The 18648-nt window shown below is 32.2% G+C and overlaps 2 protein-coding genes and 1 long non-coding RNA gene across 3 annotated transcripts; 1 reads left to right on the forward strand and 2 right to left on the reverse strand.

Annotated features, from left to right (window-relative positions):
• The first annotated feature begins 14 nt into the window (after window positions 1-14).
• LOC123678125 (neuralized-like protein 4) lies at window positions 15-10540 on the forward strand. The gene is made up of 18 exons (XM_045614962.1): window positions 15-247; window positions 305-406; window positions 461-574; window positions 824-1101; window positions 1164-1386; window positions 2026-2322; window positions 3029-3320; window positions 3752-4033; window positions 4095-4194; window positions 4250-4443; window positions 4563-4942; window positions 5015-5297; window positions 5713-6353; window positions 6413-6598; window positions 8324-8567; window positions 8710-8802; window positions 8900-9025; window positions 9957-10540. Exons 1-18 carry the CDS (start codon window positions 92-94, stop codon window positions 10196-10198), a joined length of 4233 nt encoding a protein of 1410 aa, XP_045470918.1. The 5' UTR covers window positions 15-91; the 3' UTR covers window positions 10199-10540.
• Window positions 10541-10838: 298 nt separating this feature from the next.
• Window positions 10839-14114, reverse strand: LOC123678129. Its single transcript, XR_006747195.1, has 10 exons — window positions 13916-14114; window positions 13443-13492; window positions 13201-13249; window positions 12953-13001; window positions 12708-12756; window positions 12461-12509; window positions 12229-12273; window positions 11678-11793; window positions 11360-11481; window positions 10839-11161 (listed from the first exon to the last, which is right to left on the reverse strand). It is a non-coding gene; the product is annotated as an uncharacterized LOC123678129 (long non-coding RNA).
• A 774-nt stretch (window positions 14115-14888) lies between these two features.
• On the reverse strand, window positions 14889-18298 carry LOC123678128 (ATP-dependent RNA helicase WM6). Its single transcript, XM_045614964.1, has 8 exons — window positions 18194-18298; window positions 17821-18032; window positions 17361-17765; window positions 17150-17268; window positions 15877-16008; window positions 15546-15692; window positions 15091-15346; window positions 14889-15032 (listed from the first exon to the last, which is right to left on the reverse strand). Exons 2-8 carry the CDS (start codon window positions 18023-18025, stop codon window positions 15019-15021), a joined length of 1278 nt encoding a protein of 425 aa, XP_045470920.1. The 5' UTR covers window positions 18026-18032; window positions 18194-18298; the 3' UTR covers window positions 14889-15018.
• Between the last annotated feature and the right edge of the window lie 350 nt (window positions 18299-18648).

The raw sequence follows: 18648 nt of genomic DNA on the forward strand, positions 1-18648 counted from the left end.
CACTCTGTTATGTCAAATTTCTTGATAAATAACAATTTGTAAATAAATATCCTATAAGATCAATAAAGGTTCATTTGATACAATTGTTTAAATGGCTTATTTTCATTACAGATGTGGCGAAAGAATAACTTTATCTAATGAAAATTGTACAGCTGAAAGAAATGACAGTGATTTCGATCATGGATTAGTTATAACAGCAGAACCTTTGCAAAATGATGTTTTATTTGAAATAAAAATTGATAGAAAGGTGGAGAGGATATTAAAATATCTTAAAGTAAAACATCACTTAATCAAATTGTTTTAGGTGAATTCATGGTCAGGTGGTCTAGAAATAGGTGTTGTTGAGTGTGATATATCAAACTTCGAATTTCCTTCATGTGCTTCAAAAATTTCTAGGGGATCATGGGTTTGTAGTAATAATACACGAAATGTGACTTTGAATACAATTCGCTCATTTTAGATAATGTCATCAACATCTGTATTCCATAATGGAGAATGTCTATTGGAGGGTTATGGAACTGATTTAGTAAAGTTGAATCAAGATGACAGAGTTGGTTTAATGAGAACTTCAGAAGTGAGTTGAATGACTATACATTCAGATTATAGCATATTCGACTGGCTGCACCAGTGCGAATTAATTCAATATTTGGCGTATCACAGCAATGCTAAAACACTCCAGCACTGAACAAGAGCTGTTCAGTCGAATGTGCTATTAGATTCATTTTACAGAATGTAAGCTGTTACCTCAAATCACATAAACTCTAAGCTTTAATGACCTTTCATATATGATAAAAAGATTCAGATCACAAAATCTTATTTTCAGGGTGACTTAATTTTTTATATAAATGGAGAATCTCAAGGAGTAGCAGTTGAGGGAATTCCAAGAAATGTTTATGGTATGGTAGATCTTTATGGAAAATGTGTTCAAGTGACAATTACAAGCCCTCTTCTTCGAGAACATAATAATGACGATTGCCTGAGTGGTAGCTCCATGTTGGCTATAGACAATGACATTTTAAATGTTACTCTAGGTGGGGATTTAAGTGAACTCAGTTTAAGTAGTAGTAATAGCTTGGATATTAGAATGGATATGACTGTGAGGTAGGATGGTGAGACATGGCTTTGTTTTTCAAGAAGGTTCCTCATCTAGCTTCTTTTTGTAGTTTGAGTTTACCAGATGAAAATCCTAGGCTGGATAGGCTACGTTTTCATGATAAGTGCGGATCACTTGTCAAGCTTTCCAATGGGAATAGAACTGCAGAAAGAAGACGACCACTGGATGAATTCAATAATGCTGTAGTAATGACACACAGAGCTTTAAGGGATTCGGAGCTCTTTGAGATTCGAATAGATCGATTGGTAGATAAATGGAGTGGCAGTATTGAGGTTATTACTCAATATTATTATGGGATAAAATAACCTTTTGCACCAACTAGATTTGTACATAGTTTGCTGATTGTGTTAGCTAAGGAATTTTATTTGCATCATGTGAAGTTTCGGTTAAGTAGCGAAGTTTAGCTTAGCCATTCTTGACAGCCTTTTGCTCTTTGGAATAGAGGTATTATACCCTGGCTGGTAAGGTTACCAGATTTTACTCTACCCAACTTTTTTTTTATGCATAAACATTGTAAAATGAAAATATGATACATCATTATCGTTTCCTATAAAGTACTAACTCAGAATTGAGATAATCTAGATCAAATCATTTTAGACTCGCCTACTTGTACCCCCCTTTCCTCAAAAGCATTATGTTTCCTCATTATCAAGATCAGGACTTTTCCATCTCTAAGTGTTGAAATTGTTAAAGGACTAAAGGAAATTTAAGTCAGAAAATTTGCAATATATTTTTAACCCAAAACACTTGAGATGATGAACTAATCAAATAGAGAATCATAAACAAACTAAATACCAGATGTTGCTCATAAGAATAAAGGATAATTGTGATAACTAAAACAAATATTTGCTTATATCTTAGAGTAGGCTTTTGAAATGCAGTAGCAATAAGTATGTACTAATATGTTCCAGATGGGCATCACCACACACAATCCATCGACATTGGTCTTTCCTGCAACTATGACAAATCTGAGAAGTGGTACCATCATGATGTCGGGCTGTGGAATATTAACGAATGGAAAGGGTACTAGAAGGGAATATGGAGATTACAATTTAGACGAATTGAGTGAGGGAGACAGAGTTGGGATGATGCGAAAACCAAACGGCGACTTGCATTATTTCATAAATGGCTTGGATCAGGGGATAGCCGCTCAAAGAGTTCCTTCAGTAGTCTGGGGAGTAATCGATTTGTATGGTATGACTATTAAGGTAAACATGAAGTACAAAAAAAATGTCCGCACAAGCCATAGTAAATCTATCAACCACATTTATTTATTTATTTATTTTACTTCTTTATTCTTGACCTCTAATACAGTACAAGTACTGGTGACAAGGCCTATTTAACAATATACAAAAAAATAATACTATATAATATTCAAAACTACAACAAAGTTAAACTAAACAAAATAAATCTTTTAGGTACAATTTAAGCTTAATATTAAAGTTTTTTTAGTTCTTATACACTTTATTTCTGGTGGTATTTGGTTAAATGCTTCTATTGCTCGGTAAATTGGGGAGTCCTGGGCTTTCCTTGTAAACCTGAGTTCACTTCTGATGGTACCTCTATCTCGGGTGTTATGACTATGCACATCCTGTACTAGTGTAAATCTATAATTTGACTTTATATAATTGTTTGTCATGCCATGAATCAGTTCAACTTGTTCCAATTTCTTTAGGTTATGAATGTCCAAAAGTTTAGTGTCCTTATATAATATTGATGTAGGTGTTAACATGCCATAGTTCAATAATATTTTTATAGTTCTATTTTGGAATACTTGTAGCCTTGTTAATAATGTTTGATAACATTTAACAGGTTTAATTGGCTTTCATCGGAATCAATTATCACTTTCCGCAAAATAATATTAAGATGGTTTATACCTTATATTTAATATGTATCCTGTATACCCTATCTCAGGTATCTATAGTGGAGAGGGACGAACGAGAGGAACAAAACCTCATGACACGTAAGAATACCAGAGATCAACAGATTCTCCTTCCAGAACCTCCCGCTCTACCTGACTACTATGATCATCTTACCTTTCACCCCAATTGTGGGGCTCACGCCCAAGTAATAAACAATGGAAGGACAGCCCACCGACCTAATGCAGTAGATGATTTCAACAACGGTGTTGTTTTGACAGCGCGACAGTTGAAGGTCGGTGAGCTGTTTGAGGTTAGATTGGACAGAATGAACACAAAGTGGGCAGGTGAGAAAATAATCTTCAATGAACCCGTTATTACACTAGGCCTTTTCATGTTTATCTCTAAGCCTGACGGTACATGCTTGAAGCTTGTGTCAGGCATGAGACTGAACTTTTCCCCTGAAATGTCAAAATGCAGGTTGGCCAACACAATTTCTATCTGTTTGATGTGACATAAATCAAATTGAAATGGACAGTGTCTATAACTGTTATTAGTAATGTTTTTTGTAATTAAACTTAATATTCTTTGTTTCATAATTGCATTTATTCAGAAAATGTGGTATTAATCTCTCAAATATTGATTTGGTTATTATTACCATAACCTCATGAATAATTTCAAGATTTGCAGCTCTGTAATAAGCCTTGAAATAGACAAAAAGGGCCTAGTATAATGAGGGGTTGATAGGACCTTCTCTACTCATAAGATCATTCTGTAGGTAGCATCGAGATTGGGGTAACTACACACAGTCCTTTAGACCTTGAATTCCCTTTCACTATGACAAATGTAAGGTCAGGAACTTGGATGATGACTGGTAGTGGGATAATGCACAACGGAACTATAGTGTTAGAACAGTATGGTGTAAATTTAGATCAGTTACAGGTTGGTGATAGGGTAGGTGTAGCTAGGAAAGAAAATGGTTGTTTGCACTTTTTCGTTAATGGAAATGATCAAGGTGTAGCCGCAGCAAACGTTCCTGATAAAATATTTGGAGTGATAGGTTGGTTTGTTGAACTTGTGTTTCGGTAATCGATTACTAAAGTCAGGACTATTTTCTATAGATTTATACGGACAAGCAGTGGAAGCGTCTATTGTAGATATAAATGATTATGGTTCTCCTGACACATTGAATTCGAATATTTCAAATACATCGTTGTATAGGTAAATGATATCAGATTTGGAGAAAAACGATTTTTTAAAATTGATTTTGTTCTAGTGATCTACGATTTCATCATGTGCATGGAAAAAATGCACGAATCACAAATAACGGATTGACAGCTCTGCGTCCAAGGCATTTAGCGGAATTCAATGACGCCATTGTGTTTTCCAATAGACCACTAAGAGATGAGGAATTGTTTGAAATATGTATCGACAATATTGTTGATAGATGGTCGGGTAGTATAGAATTGGGTAAGTAAGATCAGACAACAAGCTTCAAAAGGACGCCTTTGAATGAGCCAATACCAAAAAAAGCATAAAAAAAATAAATCAAAAATAATCTCATGATTAAATGAATGAAATATTTCCAGGTGTAACTGCTTGTAGGCCTGATGATCTAGAACTACCCAGTACGGCTACCGATTTGAGTAGAGACACCTGGCTGCTCAGTGGTTCATCAGTTATGGAGAATGGAAAAACAGTAAAGAACAATTATCCCTGCGATTTGGACGCTATCGGTTCTGGGATAACTTTGGGTGTTATGCGAACGTACGATAAAAAATTGATCTTTTATCGAAACGGTGTGCCACAAGGTGAGGCTTGCATAGTCACACCGGCCACATTGTATGCTGTTGTCGATCTATACGGGCAGTGTGCTCAAGTGAGCATACCTTGCGCATCACCGATAGCACCCACAGCTTCAGCACATCAAGAAATATGTCCAAGATCGGATACTTCTACTTCTCTCCAGGTAATGGAGAAACTGCAAAAATTGCGATATTCACTGTTGAAATATTATACTCATAATTAAGATTAATTTTAGGCTATAAATTATCTTCAACAACCCGTAGAAACTGATCTTCATCATTTCTCCGATTGCCACAGCAAGAATGTGGCCCTCGGAGATAACAACAGGTTGGCGACTAGGACCAAAGATTGTTGTAACTGTATAGTATTCAGTGCGACACCCTTGGTACAAGATGAACTGTATGAAGTATCAATAGTGAACCTTTTGCCACACTTTGCCGGAACATTATGTGTCGGAGTTACTTCTGTACCACCTGCCGCTATAACCAACTTTCCCAAGGATTGTTGTTACATAACAGGTAAATTGATTCTTAAAATGAAAATTAGTTGAGGTTACGCTTAAGAATTTTGTTATAAGAACATATTCACAAACCTTTGTAAACCATTTTTTTTAAATTTCTTCACTTTTTATTGAAAATAAAGACGATTTTATGATTGATTCAACAAGAAATCACTTGCTTACTATCTTAACGAGCAAAGTGAAGAAACTACTGAAAATCTAGTAAAACCTCAACTGGGTATATAGGTTGTGTACGCGCATCTAAATGTCAAGAAGATCTATGAACGGCATTGGCATCTCGAAACCATAGAAGTTGCAAATTATGGCAACTCGTTGAGCACCACTTTTCTAACTTCTCCACTAAATTTTCTGTAAATTTATTATCTTATCGAATAATTGAATGAAGTTGTTATTCTAAGTTTTTCAATTTTCAGGCAATGAATTGCGATACAAGAATAAACTCATCCAACTATTCTCTCCAAGTTTAAACTGGTTGAACATTGGTGATCATATCGGTCTCTTAAAAACCCAAGACAACATAAGGATATTTCTGAACGGCGAAGAGATTTATCTTCAGATGCCTCAACTCACAGACCCCTTATACGTTATATTCAATTTACGTGGCTCTTGTTCAGCTTTAGGTGTTATCAGTCATAAAATACCTGCAGCACTAAACAGTTCGAAACCTCAGAATGGTATAGAGTTGAAGCTCGATCAAATACCGACTGTCAGTGATGCCGAAGAGATTAACGAAGACCCGGTAGATTTGAAAACTGATGTTTCTTATGAATTCCACGACAATCATGGAAGGAATATAGAAATTTCGAATGGGAAGACCACAGCAAAGAGGGTAGCTTCTTACAATCAAGGGATGGTGATTGTTCAACCTTCACTAGAGTATAACTCTATTGTGAAAATCGTGATTGAACAGATCGATACCAAATGGCAGTCTTCGTTGATTGTAGGATTAGCCAGTGGTCCTCCTGAAAAAATCAATTTGCTTTCAAATGCATTGTGTTTGAAGACACCTTGCTGTATAGTGTCCAACGATTGGATATTCATAAATGGAACAAAAGTAAGTGACTAATTTTCAAATGATATTCTAAATTTGGTGACTTGGTTTTCTGATTTTAGACCAGATCAAATTATGGTCAATGTTTAAGCAATCTAGAAGTGGGCGACGTTGTATCAGTAGGGTTGACCGAGATAGGTCATTTTAGGTTGTCAGTGAACGATGTGGAAGAAGAACCTCTGCCATGCATTTTCCCCAAAGGTCTACCAATACACGCAGTTCTTGATTTATATGGGCAGTGCAATCAAGTAAGTTTTGATTTTAATATTTTGTCTGAATATTATTTCGATTCCTTTAGAGCACGTTCACATGAAAAGCGGTCTACGCGCGGTTGAATGAGCGGTTGATAATTGGATACCGTTCACATGGAACGCGGTTGCCAAGCGGTGACCGCTCGTTGCCGTAACGGTCCGTATTCAGTTTGAATTCTACATTTTGGTTTGAATCTGGATTCAATATCAGATTTAGGTGAAAATTAAACTTTTTTAAGTTTTGATAGGTAATTATAGATCGAATAGTTTCTATTATTCATCAATTAAAACTGATCCTACTTAAATCATCTTCGTTTTGCCGATGACATCGTCCTAATAAGTAGCAACATGCAGGAATTGAGCGAGATGTTAAAACAACTTATTGATGCTCTGAAAAAAGTCGGTTTGAAAATTAATGTTTCGAAAACCAAACTTATCAACAACACCACAGAACACATAAACATTGACGGCACACAACTTGAAAATGTAGAAGAATATATATATTTAAGACACTCAATAAGAATCGGCAAAGAAAATCAAACAGCAGAGATAAAAAGAAGAATCAGGCTAACTTGGATGGTTTTGGAAAGATGAAATATATATATTCAGGAATAACGACATCCCAATAAACCTTAAAAGGAAAGTTTTCGATGCCTGCATATTACCGGTAGCGACATTATGGCCTGGAAACTATGGCAATAACTAAGAAGACCGCAAACGGCGCAAACCAGCTGAGGGTGATGCAGAGAGCGATGGAAAGAACTATGCTCAATGTCTGTCTTAGAGACAGAAAAAGGAATGAAGAAATCCGACAAAGAACTAGAGTCGTAGATATTATAGCGCGTGTTGCAGAATTGAAGTGGCAGTGGGCAGGACACGTGGCTCGACAGGAAAAAAAAATGTAAATTAAATTCAACACAAACAGCAGCTAGAATACAGTTGTTTAAAGTTTTTCAATAGACTGCCTAATGAAATCAAAGAAATAAATAATTATAAACCATTTAAGAATATAATATTTAATTTATTGCTGAATAATTATAATTAGAACCATATACTAAGTATAGTAGATTTCTGCTGTTAAGTGGTAGGTGAATGTTATTTTGATACTATTTCTCTTCATTTGTATTTGTTCTACGTGTATCTCATGATTTCTAAATAAAGAGCTATTATCATTTTTATGTGGTCACATAATACATTTTTTTTCTTCATTAGCATCTCCTTCACAGGATATGATGACGAGTTCTTCCCAAGCCCGTCTCCTTGAGTTTTTATCCGAATAAACACTACTTGTTATGTCGCATATTACAGGAAAATTCTCAATTTCATCTATGAATAATTTAGGAGCGTCCGGTTCTATTTTGAAATATTTCTGACCGAACGGATCGAAGGAAAATACGTAAATACGTCTCTGGCATCTATCAGCTCGTGCAAGCGCGGTCATCTGAACGGATACATTAGAAACCTATGATCTCAAACCGCGAGCCAACGCGCGGTTACTACGGGCAAGCTCTAGAACCGCGCTCTACGCGCGGTCCATAAAAACGCGCGGAGGCATGTGTACGCTTCGAAGAAAATTCATGTACTTGTAAACGCGCGGTTTCAAACCGCGCGTAAACCGCTCGTCATGTGAACGGGCTCTTATTGTATTGTAGATTTTACTTTAAGTCTGAAAAATTATAAAAAACCGTTTTCACTTTTTTGATGGGTGATGTTTGTTTCCAGATCAAAATGTTTAGTGATGAAATTCAACCTAATGTATTACCAAAGGTAGTCAATGATTGCGAGAAAGCAGATTTAGAAAACTGCGAGAAAGAAAGAACTGATAATAATAATATGACTTTACCTATTGCTTCCGCTAGTGTGAATAATATTGTACCTACAATACAACCTTCCAGTCCATTGAAAAACATCAGGTGTAGTTATAAAGAGGCTTGTGAGAAATTCAGAAAGAGAATACTTCTGCCAGGTGTGCATGTAGAAAGTATGAAAGAGGTTCTTGACTCAAAAATAAATAATAATAACAAGTATTGTATTTTTTTTTCTCACATTATTTATTGAGCCAAGAACTTTCTCCCTTTAACTTATTGATTGATACAATTAAATTTCAGATAATTTCTTCATGATGGACGAAGCTTTGTGTTACTGTCAGAATTGTTATAAGTTGCGTGTATCAAATGGGGAAAAAGACGACACTCTCATTGGTATGTTATTGTTAATATATCTTGGGAAATAAAAGTTTAAATCTATATTATTTCTTGAAATGATACAATATGGATTTCATTAGGATGCTATTTTCAGGTTGGGTGAAATTTCCTTTATGTAGTCTTACCAATACACCTGCAGATAAATGGCATACCGCCTACTATCCCACCAAATTGGGAAATATCAGAACAATATTAGAAAAAGGCCAACCACTAACGAAAGGTAATATGTCACACAAAAAATACTATTTGTTAAATTTGCATCGATTTCTTTGATATTTTCATCCATTCTAACAATTGCAAAACATGATGAATTAACAAAATGAAGCACTGTCAGCAAACTAAATATTAGATGGCAATCATACCCCTAGTGAATATAGAAAAAAGGTGTACCAAATTGGAGCTAACAAGATTTTTGACAGCTTTTCTTAGGGAGAATTTGAAATTAATAATAGCTAAATTAAGATTAAAAAATTTATTTTCCTATAAAAGATCTGATTACTCAGTTTTTTGAGAACTATACCAGAATACTCCATAATTCAATCATAAAGAGAAACAAACTGGATTTGCGGAGATGCGATGACATAAATTTGCGCTAAACATATTATTTGCATATTTGTTTCTTTGCATTTAAATTTTTAATCTCATACAATAAGATATTCTAGTCATTTTGAGAAATTTAACTCATTCAGTTTCTCTATAAAAACTACTTTGGGTATTTTTTAATAAGATTGAATACTAACCTCAGATTTCTATAGTTAAAAAGTAATAAATCGAAGTGATCTCCACAATGAAATACTATTGGATAATAATAAATTAATCCCTTACATCAAATTTATCCCCACAATGGTTTCATATAATATGTTACTTATACCTTATACCTCCAGTGACGTCATCGATGACGTCGGGTACAATCGTACAATGATGACTAAATAAGTATATTATTCACATCGAATAATCTTCATATAAAAATCTGTTGAATCAATGATTAAGACAAACACTTTTGTACGATAATCGATTTTTATATTTCCAGTAACATGAAATGTATTTTTGTGGCCTTTTCGAATTTCAGATTTTTAATTTCTCCTTTTTGAGAAATATTTATGCATATCGAAAAATGGACCATCTCTGATTTATATTCCTCTTTCTTATAGGACAAGCTCAGTGGGGCAGTCTTGTTTGCCAGAGAGAAGACGATGTGCAAGTTGTATTTTACCCTTCAATGCAAAACTTCAACATTCCAGGACATACTATTGACGGAAAGTTAGCTTATTCAGCATTCCAGCTTGTAGTGAAACCAGGAGCTTATTCCATTAATCGTGAACCATTTGAATGGAATACGAAAGAAACGGGTGCAATAAAACTGCAAGGTTTGCTAATCAAACTAAGCGCGTGAAAAAAAATGCGGAAATTCAGTGGGTATTAAAAATTCCTGTTGGTTCGACTACGAATGTTCCTGATTTCAAATTCGGCAATGAATTAAAAATTTATCTTGCACATATATAAGAGAATTTGTAGTATGTGTATTTCTATTCTGCACAAAAGTCCTATTGATTTCAGGTAAATTTTTGTGTTATGCAGCTTGCCAAGGTACAGAAAAACTCGAAATGAATTGTATTACTTTTTATAGAATGAATTCTTATACTCTCGCCATAAAGGAAAATATAAATAAGTATTAATTATTTTGTTTTCTCAAATTTGTACTGTGATAATAAATGTTAACTAAATATAGAGAAAATTTGTATTATTTTTAGTTTAGCTTACACATTTTATGTAATATATTCATGAGAAATTCACATTTCATTTCTCAAAATAATAGATAAGGCTTCACAGACAACAATATTCTTCAATAAAATATATTTCACTTGGTTACACTAAGTCTCTGAAGATAAGAGTTAGAACTCTAGGTATTGCTTGATTTTTGGAAGTAATGTTTCTTGTATATATTCCAAGATGTATATAAAAAAAAATTGTTTTGTGTCAAAACAGGATTACATTCACAATTAATGAGAATGAGTTGAAATGAAAATCATAGGTAGAGATAAAGATTTATTGAGAATTTTATATATAATTTTTTTTTTATTTTGTTAATAATTGTTCATAATCACAACTTACTGTAAAAACTTTAATCGATCTCAGCAGGCAGTTCCATTATATTTATGTTAAAGTCATCCTGGACTTCATTCAATATTTTAACATGTTTTTCTCGACTTATTTTCTGGGATTCCTTGAACTGTTGATAATGGGAGTGTTTCTTCCCCAAGACATATTACGATGGATTCCAATGGAAGGGAAATTTTTTTGTCGATAATTGAGCTAATGCAACACATCTTTGAACAGATTTTACAAAAATGACAACCTAAAACAATTTATCAACTATTAATATTGAGAAACAAGTAAAACATATAATTATAAATTGATAAAAACAATCAGGGAGAGAGTTCAATAAAAATTGAACATCATGGTGAATCATTGAACAAATTGTCATCATTGATAATATTTTTTATAGTTATGAATTTGAGAACATTATAAACTGAATAGTGCGATAAGAACTTACCTTTTTCTCATAAAATTGATTTCTTGAAATTTGACAAAGCGTTGTTTTTATTTGTTCTGGATAGTTGTTTTAGTTTAAGTTCAATTTTTTAGGTTTATGTAGGAGCACCACTCCTGAAAAGCCTGAAAGAATAAAAACAATTTAAGAACCAATAAAACGAATAAACATTCAATAAATATGATATATTTCATTTCAGGGAGAGAGTTCAATCGAAATTGAACATCATGGTGAATCATTGAACTAATTGTCATCATTGATAATATTTTTTATGGTTATGAATTTGAACATTATAAACTGAATAGTGCGATAAGAACTTACCTTTTTCTCATAAAATTGATTTCTTGAAATTTGACTAAGCGTTGTTTTTATTTGTTCTGGATAGTTGTTTTAGTTCAATTTTTTAGGTTTTTGTAGGAGCATCACTTCTGAATAGCCTGAAAAAATAAAAACTATTTAAGAACCAATAAAACGAATAAACATGCAATAAATATGATATATTTCATTTCAGGGAGAGAGTTCAATCCAAATTGAACATCATGGTGAATCATTGAACTAATTGTCATCATTGAAAAGTTTTTATATTAATGAATTTGAACATTCTACTAAATGTGATTGTTAGTTACATTTTTGTGATAATACTGATTTTTCTTTCACCTGATGGAAGTTAATTCACAAAAATAAATTTATTATGGAAAAAATGTCACCACAATGTCGATGAAAATTTACTTAGCAGAATAATGTGATAAAACCTTGAAATATATTTTTGATATTTTTGGTTACGAAAATAATTACAAAGCTGAATGTCCGAATATTTTAGTCATCACAAAAAAAATTACGTTCAGAGGAAAAAAATACTATTATAAACTTACTTTTATGTGAATAACTTCAAGATCTCATGAAAACAATCAAATGAGCTGAAATAAAAAAATTAATAGTATTAGTAGAATAATGAAGTAATTGAAAAGTAAAATTCATTTTTGATGTTTTCAGCCACATAAATAATCACATATGATCATACCTGAGAACGTCCCTATATGTATAGTAGTCATCATAAAAAAAATTATGTTTAAAAAAAAAAAGTACCATCATAAGTTGACTTACTTTTATGGGAATCAACAGCAAGACCTCATTATGATAACAATCAGATGAGCTGAAATGAAAAAATTAATATTATTAGCAGAATAATGAAGTAATTGAAACTTAAATTGTGTTTTTTATTTTTTCAGCAACTATCTATCTCTCAAAGTAATAATCACTTTTGATCATTTGTCCCTACATAATTATCATCACTATAAAAATCCGAAAAATCGATGTACAAGAATAAAAAGTCAACTATAAATCAACTTACCTTATGTGACAACAGCAAAACATCATGAAAAGAAATCGTGTGAGATGAGCTGAAATTAAAAATTAACTTATTAGTGAATTAATTAAGAAATAAACCCTTAAGATATATTCATGATTTTTTCAGCAACTATCTATCTCTCAAAGTAATAATCACTTTTGATCATTTGTCCCTACATAATTATCATCACTATAAAAAACCGAAAAATCGATGTACAAGAATAAAAAGTCAACTATAAATCAACTTACCTTATGTGACAACAGCAAAACATCATGAAAAGAAATCGTGTGAGATGAGCTGAAATTAAAAATTAACTTATTAGTGAATTAATTAAGAAATAAACCCTTAAGATATATTCATGATTTTTTCAGCAACTATCTATCTCTCAAAGTAATAATCACTTTTGATCATTTGTCCCTACATAATTATCATCACTATAAAAAAAAACCGAAAAATCGATGTACAAGAATAAAAAGTCAACTATAAATCAACTAACCTTATGTGACAACAGCAAAACATCATGAAAAGAAATCGTGTGAGATGAGCTGAAATTGAAAATTAACTCATTAGTGAAATAATTAAGGAAAAAACACTCAAGATATATTCATTATTTTTTTCAGCAACTATCTATCTCTTAAAGTAATAATCACTTATTATCATTTGTCCCTACATAATTATCATCATTCGAAAAAATCAATGTTAAAAAAGTAAAAATTCAACTATAAAAAAAGGACTTACTTTTTACTGGCGACAGCAAGACTTCATAAAAACAAATCGTGTCAAATGAGCTGAAATTAAAAATGAACTATTAGTGAAATGAATAAGAGGTAAAAACTTAAAATATATTTCCAATTTTTTCAGCAACTATCTCTTAAGTAATAATCAAGGATGATCATTTGTCCCTACATAAGTATCATCATGAAAAATTATATATTTTGAATTAGAATTTTGTGTGAAGATTATTGGAAAAAAATTTGGAATTGGTAAGTTTTGTTGGAAATTTATGTACAAGAGGCTTGAAATAGATTTTTGGGTGTGTGGTACATTGCTAGTTTTTTTGAAGTAAATAATAAATATCTTCCACACTTGATATCCTAAAATGTATTTTCTTGGAAAAAAAAGGGTGATCATCTTATAAACAATGTATGTATGTATAAGGAGGTTGAGCATTTTTATTGAAAAATCTTCAAAGACCAAACAATTATACTCACTTTTTCGTAAAATAGCGCCTAACAGCATCATTCATTTGTATATGGACATCATAAGCTGAAAATAAAGAGTAAGATTAGGGCATTGAATAAAACAATCAATGAAAATTATTATGAACTATCTATTTTCAGTTACTATCTCTCAATGTGATATAATCACAGGCGATCATTTGTCCCTACATATATTTCATCATATAATTTTTTTAATGGAAAATTAATAATTTCTAGATATACTTTTACTTACCCAAATATTCAGATATGTATATCTATTTTCATTCCACACCTATGTCCGAGGAGAATCCATGGTAATCAGTGATCTTGAATAAAAAAAAAAAAAATGTAAGATCTATTTTGCAGAGATTTCTTTGTATGAAATAATTTTTTTCAATTCAGGGAGAGAGTTCAATAAAATTGAACATCATAGGAATCATTTTTTGTTTGTCATCATATATAAAACTACTCCACAGTATGGTATCGAATGTATAAAAGAATATACCTAAAAATTTGAATGATTTTTATTTATTACCATGTGAAAAAGAAAAAAGTGGATTGGACGACTTAAAAAAATCCAATTAATGTTATATTTAGTAATGCGATCTTGAATTATACCTTTAGAGAAATATTCATGTGAATTAAAAATATCTACTTTATATACGTTGAATATTTGTAAAGTAACTTGCGTTTTACACTTGAAAAATTGTCCTTACCATTAGATAAATAGGATTATACTCCTCTTGGACTTTTAGCTATTCTGGAAAAAACGTATTATACCAACAATATTTCTAGTATTAAATGCTTTGCTTACCCCCACAAGATATTTTTTCACTAAAAAAGCTTATTGTTCAAGGTTTAATTTGCTTTTAGAAAATTTTTCTTGAAATTTCTATTTTCACTCCATAAAAAAATGTTATTGGACTTATATCAAAGAATTCAAACAACTCTTTGTTCAGTGGGTTTATTAAAAGAAAATATAAAATACTTAAATACTATATAATAGTAATCTTATTAATCACTTAAAAACATTCTATTGTTTCATTAACAAACTCAAATTAATCACATCTATTCAATCATCCAATACAAACAATTCCTTAATTTTATACAGCAGCTCATCTTCCTTCAACTAAAAAGAAAATTTATCAATGAGTATTTGATCAAACGAACATTTATGGTTAACTTACTGTAAGAACTTAGATCGATCTCATCGGGTAATTCTGTAATATTCACATCAAAGCGATCCTGGACTTCATTCAAGATTTTGGCATCGCTCTCCTCTGAAACGAAGGTGATAGCTAACCCTTTGGTACCAAAACGACCTGCTCTGGCTACTCTATGCAGGTAAGTGTCTGAATCCTCAGGCATATCGTAGTTGAATACAATGTTCACTCTTTCAATATCCATCCCTCTTCCAAATAAATTAGTTGCTACCAGTATACGCTAAAAAAATAACCATAAAATGAATTCATGATCTATGTACGAATGATCGTGGTTATAGATTTCATACAATATTCAGTTAAACCCTTTAAATGATAATTCACAGAAAATCATTTTAGAATTAAATCATCATAGAAAATAAATGATGAAAACAAAACTGAAGAGGTTAGTTATTATTCAATTCTATGGGATATTGACTCACTTTCTGGAAATCCTTGAACTGTTGATAACGGGAAAGTCTTTCTTCCTGAGACATGTTACGATGGATACCAATGGCAGGGAAATTTTGCTCCGTCAATAATTGGGCTAATGCAACACATCTTTGAACAGATTTAACGAAAATGACAACCTAAAACAATTAATTTATTGTCAACATTGAGAAATAAATATAACATATAAATATAAATTAATAAAAACAATCAGGGAGAGAGTTCAATAAAAATTGAACATCATGGTGAATCATTGAACATGTTGTCATCATTTGAAGCCGGAACTGCTCTGAGACTGCAATAATAAGTTGAAATTGATCTTACCTGGTTGAATTCCAAAACATCAAGAAGTTCAAAGAGCTTCTTATTCTTTTCATTTTCTTTCAATTTTACATAATGTTGTTGTAAACCGTGCAATGTAAGTTTGGCTTCGTCATCAACATAAACTTCCATAGGCTAAAAAGAAGGACTATTAAATTTTCTATTCCTGCATATCTACCTTCAGAAGCTCAGTTAAGCAAATTCAAAAACGAAAAGACTCCTATTCTTTCAGATCTAAAAAAATAAAATTTTCATTAAATAAAATATTTGTTATAAATGAAAAATCGAATTCTTAAAAATATTAGTGATTATCTTTTAAATTAAAAATTTTCTTCACAAGGGCAGTATGAAATTCCCAAAAATTCGGTTGATATTTTTTTGTTATAAATAATTAAATACATTGCTATTTGAAATTAAATACAACATACCAACAGGATTTTGAGAAACCACATTTTTTTTTCATACTCGAGTACTTGTGAAGATTAAGTTCAGCTTGCTGAATTATACTCAAACACAAGTAAAAAAAAAACAAATAGGAGTCTCCTCTTACATCGAATGTCCAGTAATTTTTTTTAATTACTGACAAATTTTCACCATAATTCAAAAACTGGATATTCGAATTCTGAATGAACTGAATTGAAAAACTGAAAACCACTGCAGTTGCGAAAGATCCTTGAATTAAGTCCCATCGAACATACAGTAGCTGTTGGTTCTGCTAATCTTGTTCCCAGTGCTTGAAAAAACCAACCAAAGGATTTGGGAATCAGGATGATCAACACGGTCCAAATTTGATCACTGAGTAAATTGGGTAGAAAATGGGCTCCATGTCCATTAGATGGAATAAAATACTTTTCAGGCTCGCTTAACAAAATTCCTAGGAGCAATGTACACGTATAAGCTTGAGAAGCCGTATCATCTTTCTCAGCATCCGATTCGATATATGAACAATGTAGATCGATCAAGAAATTCGCGAGGAACGTTGGACCCCCACGTTCACAAATTATATCCTTTCTTCGTCCTTCTTCATAGCCCAGCCCAAGCCTGCATCGTTGGGCTACAGTGCTCTAACCCCTTTGTCATAATAACTTCAATTAACGAAAATTTATAGCACTGTAGCTCGACCAAAACAAACACGAAAATATAACTTCAAGATTTCTGATCTTCCCCCATATACAATTGATTTTAAGCACAACTATTTCACAATCAAACTTGGTGATGTTATCATTCAAGTAGCCACAGCAACGGAAACAGGTGAAGAATAAAAATTTTCAATTACATCTTGCATGAATTTTTTGCACACTGGACGAATTTCTTTGCTCAAGGTTGCACTAAACATCATAACTTGTTTGCCATGTGGTGTATTTCTATAGATTTCTTGAACATCACGTCTCATATCTGAAAGAAGAGAATTTATTCAATTAAAAAATACTTCAATTCATTTGAAAAAAATGGGTATACCCAAAGAAATTCCATCATTCTTAACTTACCTAAGAGCTCTAGCATTTTATCACACTCATCCAAAATGAAATGTTTCAAATGCTTCAAGTTGAGCTTCTTGGATCGGACTAGTGCTAAAATTCTTCCAGGGGTACCAACAACAATGTGGGGGCAGTTGTTCTTTAGAAGTTCTTCATCCTTTTGGATAGGCAATCCTCCGAAAAACACACCAACCTTGATTGTTGGCATGTATTTGCTGAATCTTTCATATTCCTTGCTGATCTGGAAAGCGAGTTCTCTAGTGTGGCACATGACCAATACATAAACCACATTTTCAGTTGGCTCTAGTTGCTGTAGCGTTGCTAATACAAACACGGCAGTTTTACCCATACCGGATTTGGCTTGGCACAGAATATCCATACCAAGAACTGCTTGTGGGATACATTCATGCTGAACTGTTGAATAAAGTTAGATAGAAAAGAGAGTTCTATTAAAATTATTCAAACAAACCTTCAGAGGGATGCTCAAAACCACAGTCAACAATGGCACGTAAAATTTCAGGTTTCAACAAAAAATCTCTGAAACCAGAACTGTGTATAGATACATAAGTACCCTTTACACCCTTTTTCGGTTCAGCAGCAGCAACTGCCTCCGAAGTATTTTGTTCAGTTTGTTCTTCGTCTTCATAATCGAGAAGATCGTCTGCGTCGGCCATTTTAGAACTGAAACCGGCAACAGAAATAATGGATGATTAGAAAATATGTCGCAAGACATCAAAAAACTAAGTACATAAAAATTTGAAAGTAAATTATATCTATTAGATACAGAAAGGAAAATTAAATATTTTACAGGATTGATATAATTATTTCAGATTACTACTTACATATTTTAAAATATCTGTACAAGTGAAGCGTCAACTAGAAAGAAGCCAAACTACGATTGTCGAGTACGATAATGGCGGTCGCTCAAAAAGTCGTTTCTACGGAGAACATAGACTATAGTGTTCTTATTTTTTAGTTTATTCTATGAAAAATTAGGCCTATGCCTAACTCTAGAAACAGAAAAAATTATAAATTTAAAAATATCTACAATGACAATTTGAAATTTTAGAAATATGCATTGTACACAAGAATGTGTTGTATATCTAATTTTATTCTGTATCTAAATTACTGTAAAAAATGATTAATATGTTTCACAGATTTTAGAGCTTTATCGAGAAAATAAAAAATTGCATCACTGAAAACATAAATAAGTGAAATTTTATAAGGATAGGAATGTTATTCCTCGACTCTCAAAGTAATTTCTTATGTAATTAATCATATAAAATAAAACTCTTTG

The sequence above is a fragment of the Harmonia axyridis genome, chromosome 4, assembly GCF_914767665.1.
Source record: "Harmonia axyridis chromosome 4, icHarAxyr1.1, whole genome shotgun sequence".
NCBI classification, from domain to species: domain Eukaryota; kingdom Metazoa; phylum Arthropoda; class Insecta; order Coleoptera; family Coccinellidae; genus Harmonia; species Harmonia axyridis.

Coding starts and splice junctions, on each gene's coding strand:
- LOC123678125 (XM_045614962.1), top strand. CDS start 92: ATGGCTTATTTTCATTACAGATGTGGCGAAAGAATAACTTTATCTAAT. Junction 407..460: donor AAATTTCTAGGGGATCATGG/GTTTGTAGTAAT, acceptor CGCTCATTTTAG/ATAATGTCATCAACATCTGT. Junction 6,599..8,323: donor TATATGGGCAGTGCAATCAA/GTAAGTTTTGAT, acceptor GTTTGTTTCCAG/ATCAAAATGTTTAGTGATGA.
- LOC123678128 (XM_045614964.1), bottom strand. CDS start 18,025: ATGGCCGACGCAGACGATCTTCTCGATTATGAAGACGAAGAACAAACT. Junction 17,766..17,820: donor TTTTGAGCATCCCTCTGAAG/GTTTGTTTGAAT, acceptor TTTATTCAACAG/TTCAGCATGAATGTATCCCA. Junction 15,347..15,545: donor AGTTCAAGGATTTCCAGAAA/GTGAGTCAATAT, acceptor TTATTTTTTTAG/CGTATACTGGTAGCAACTAA.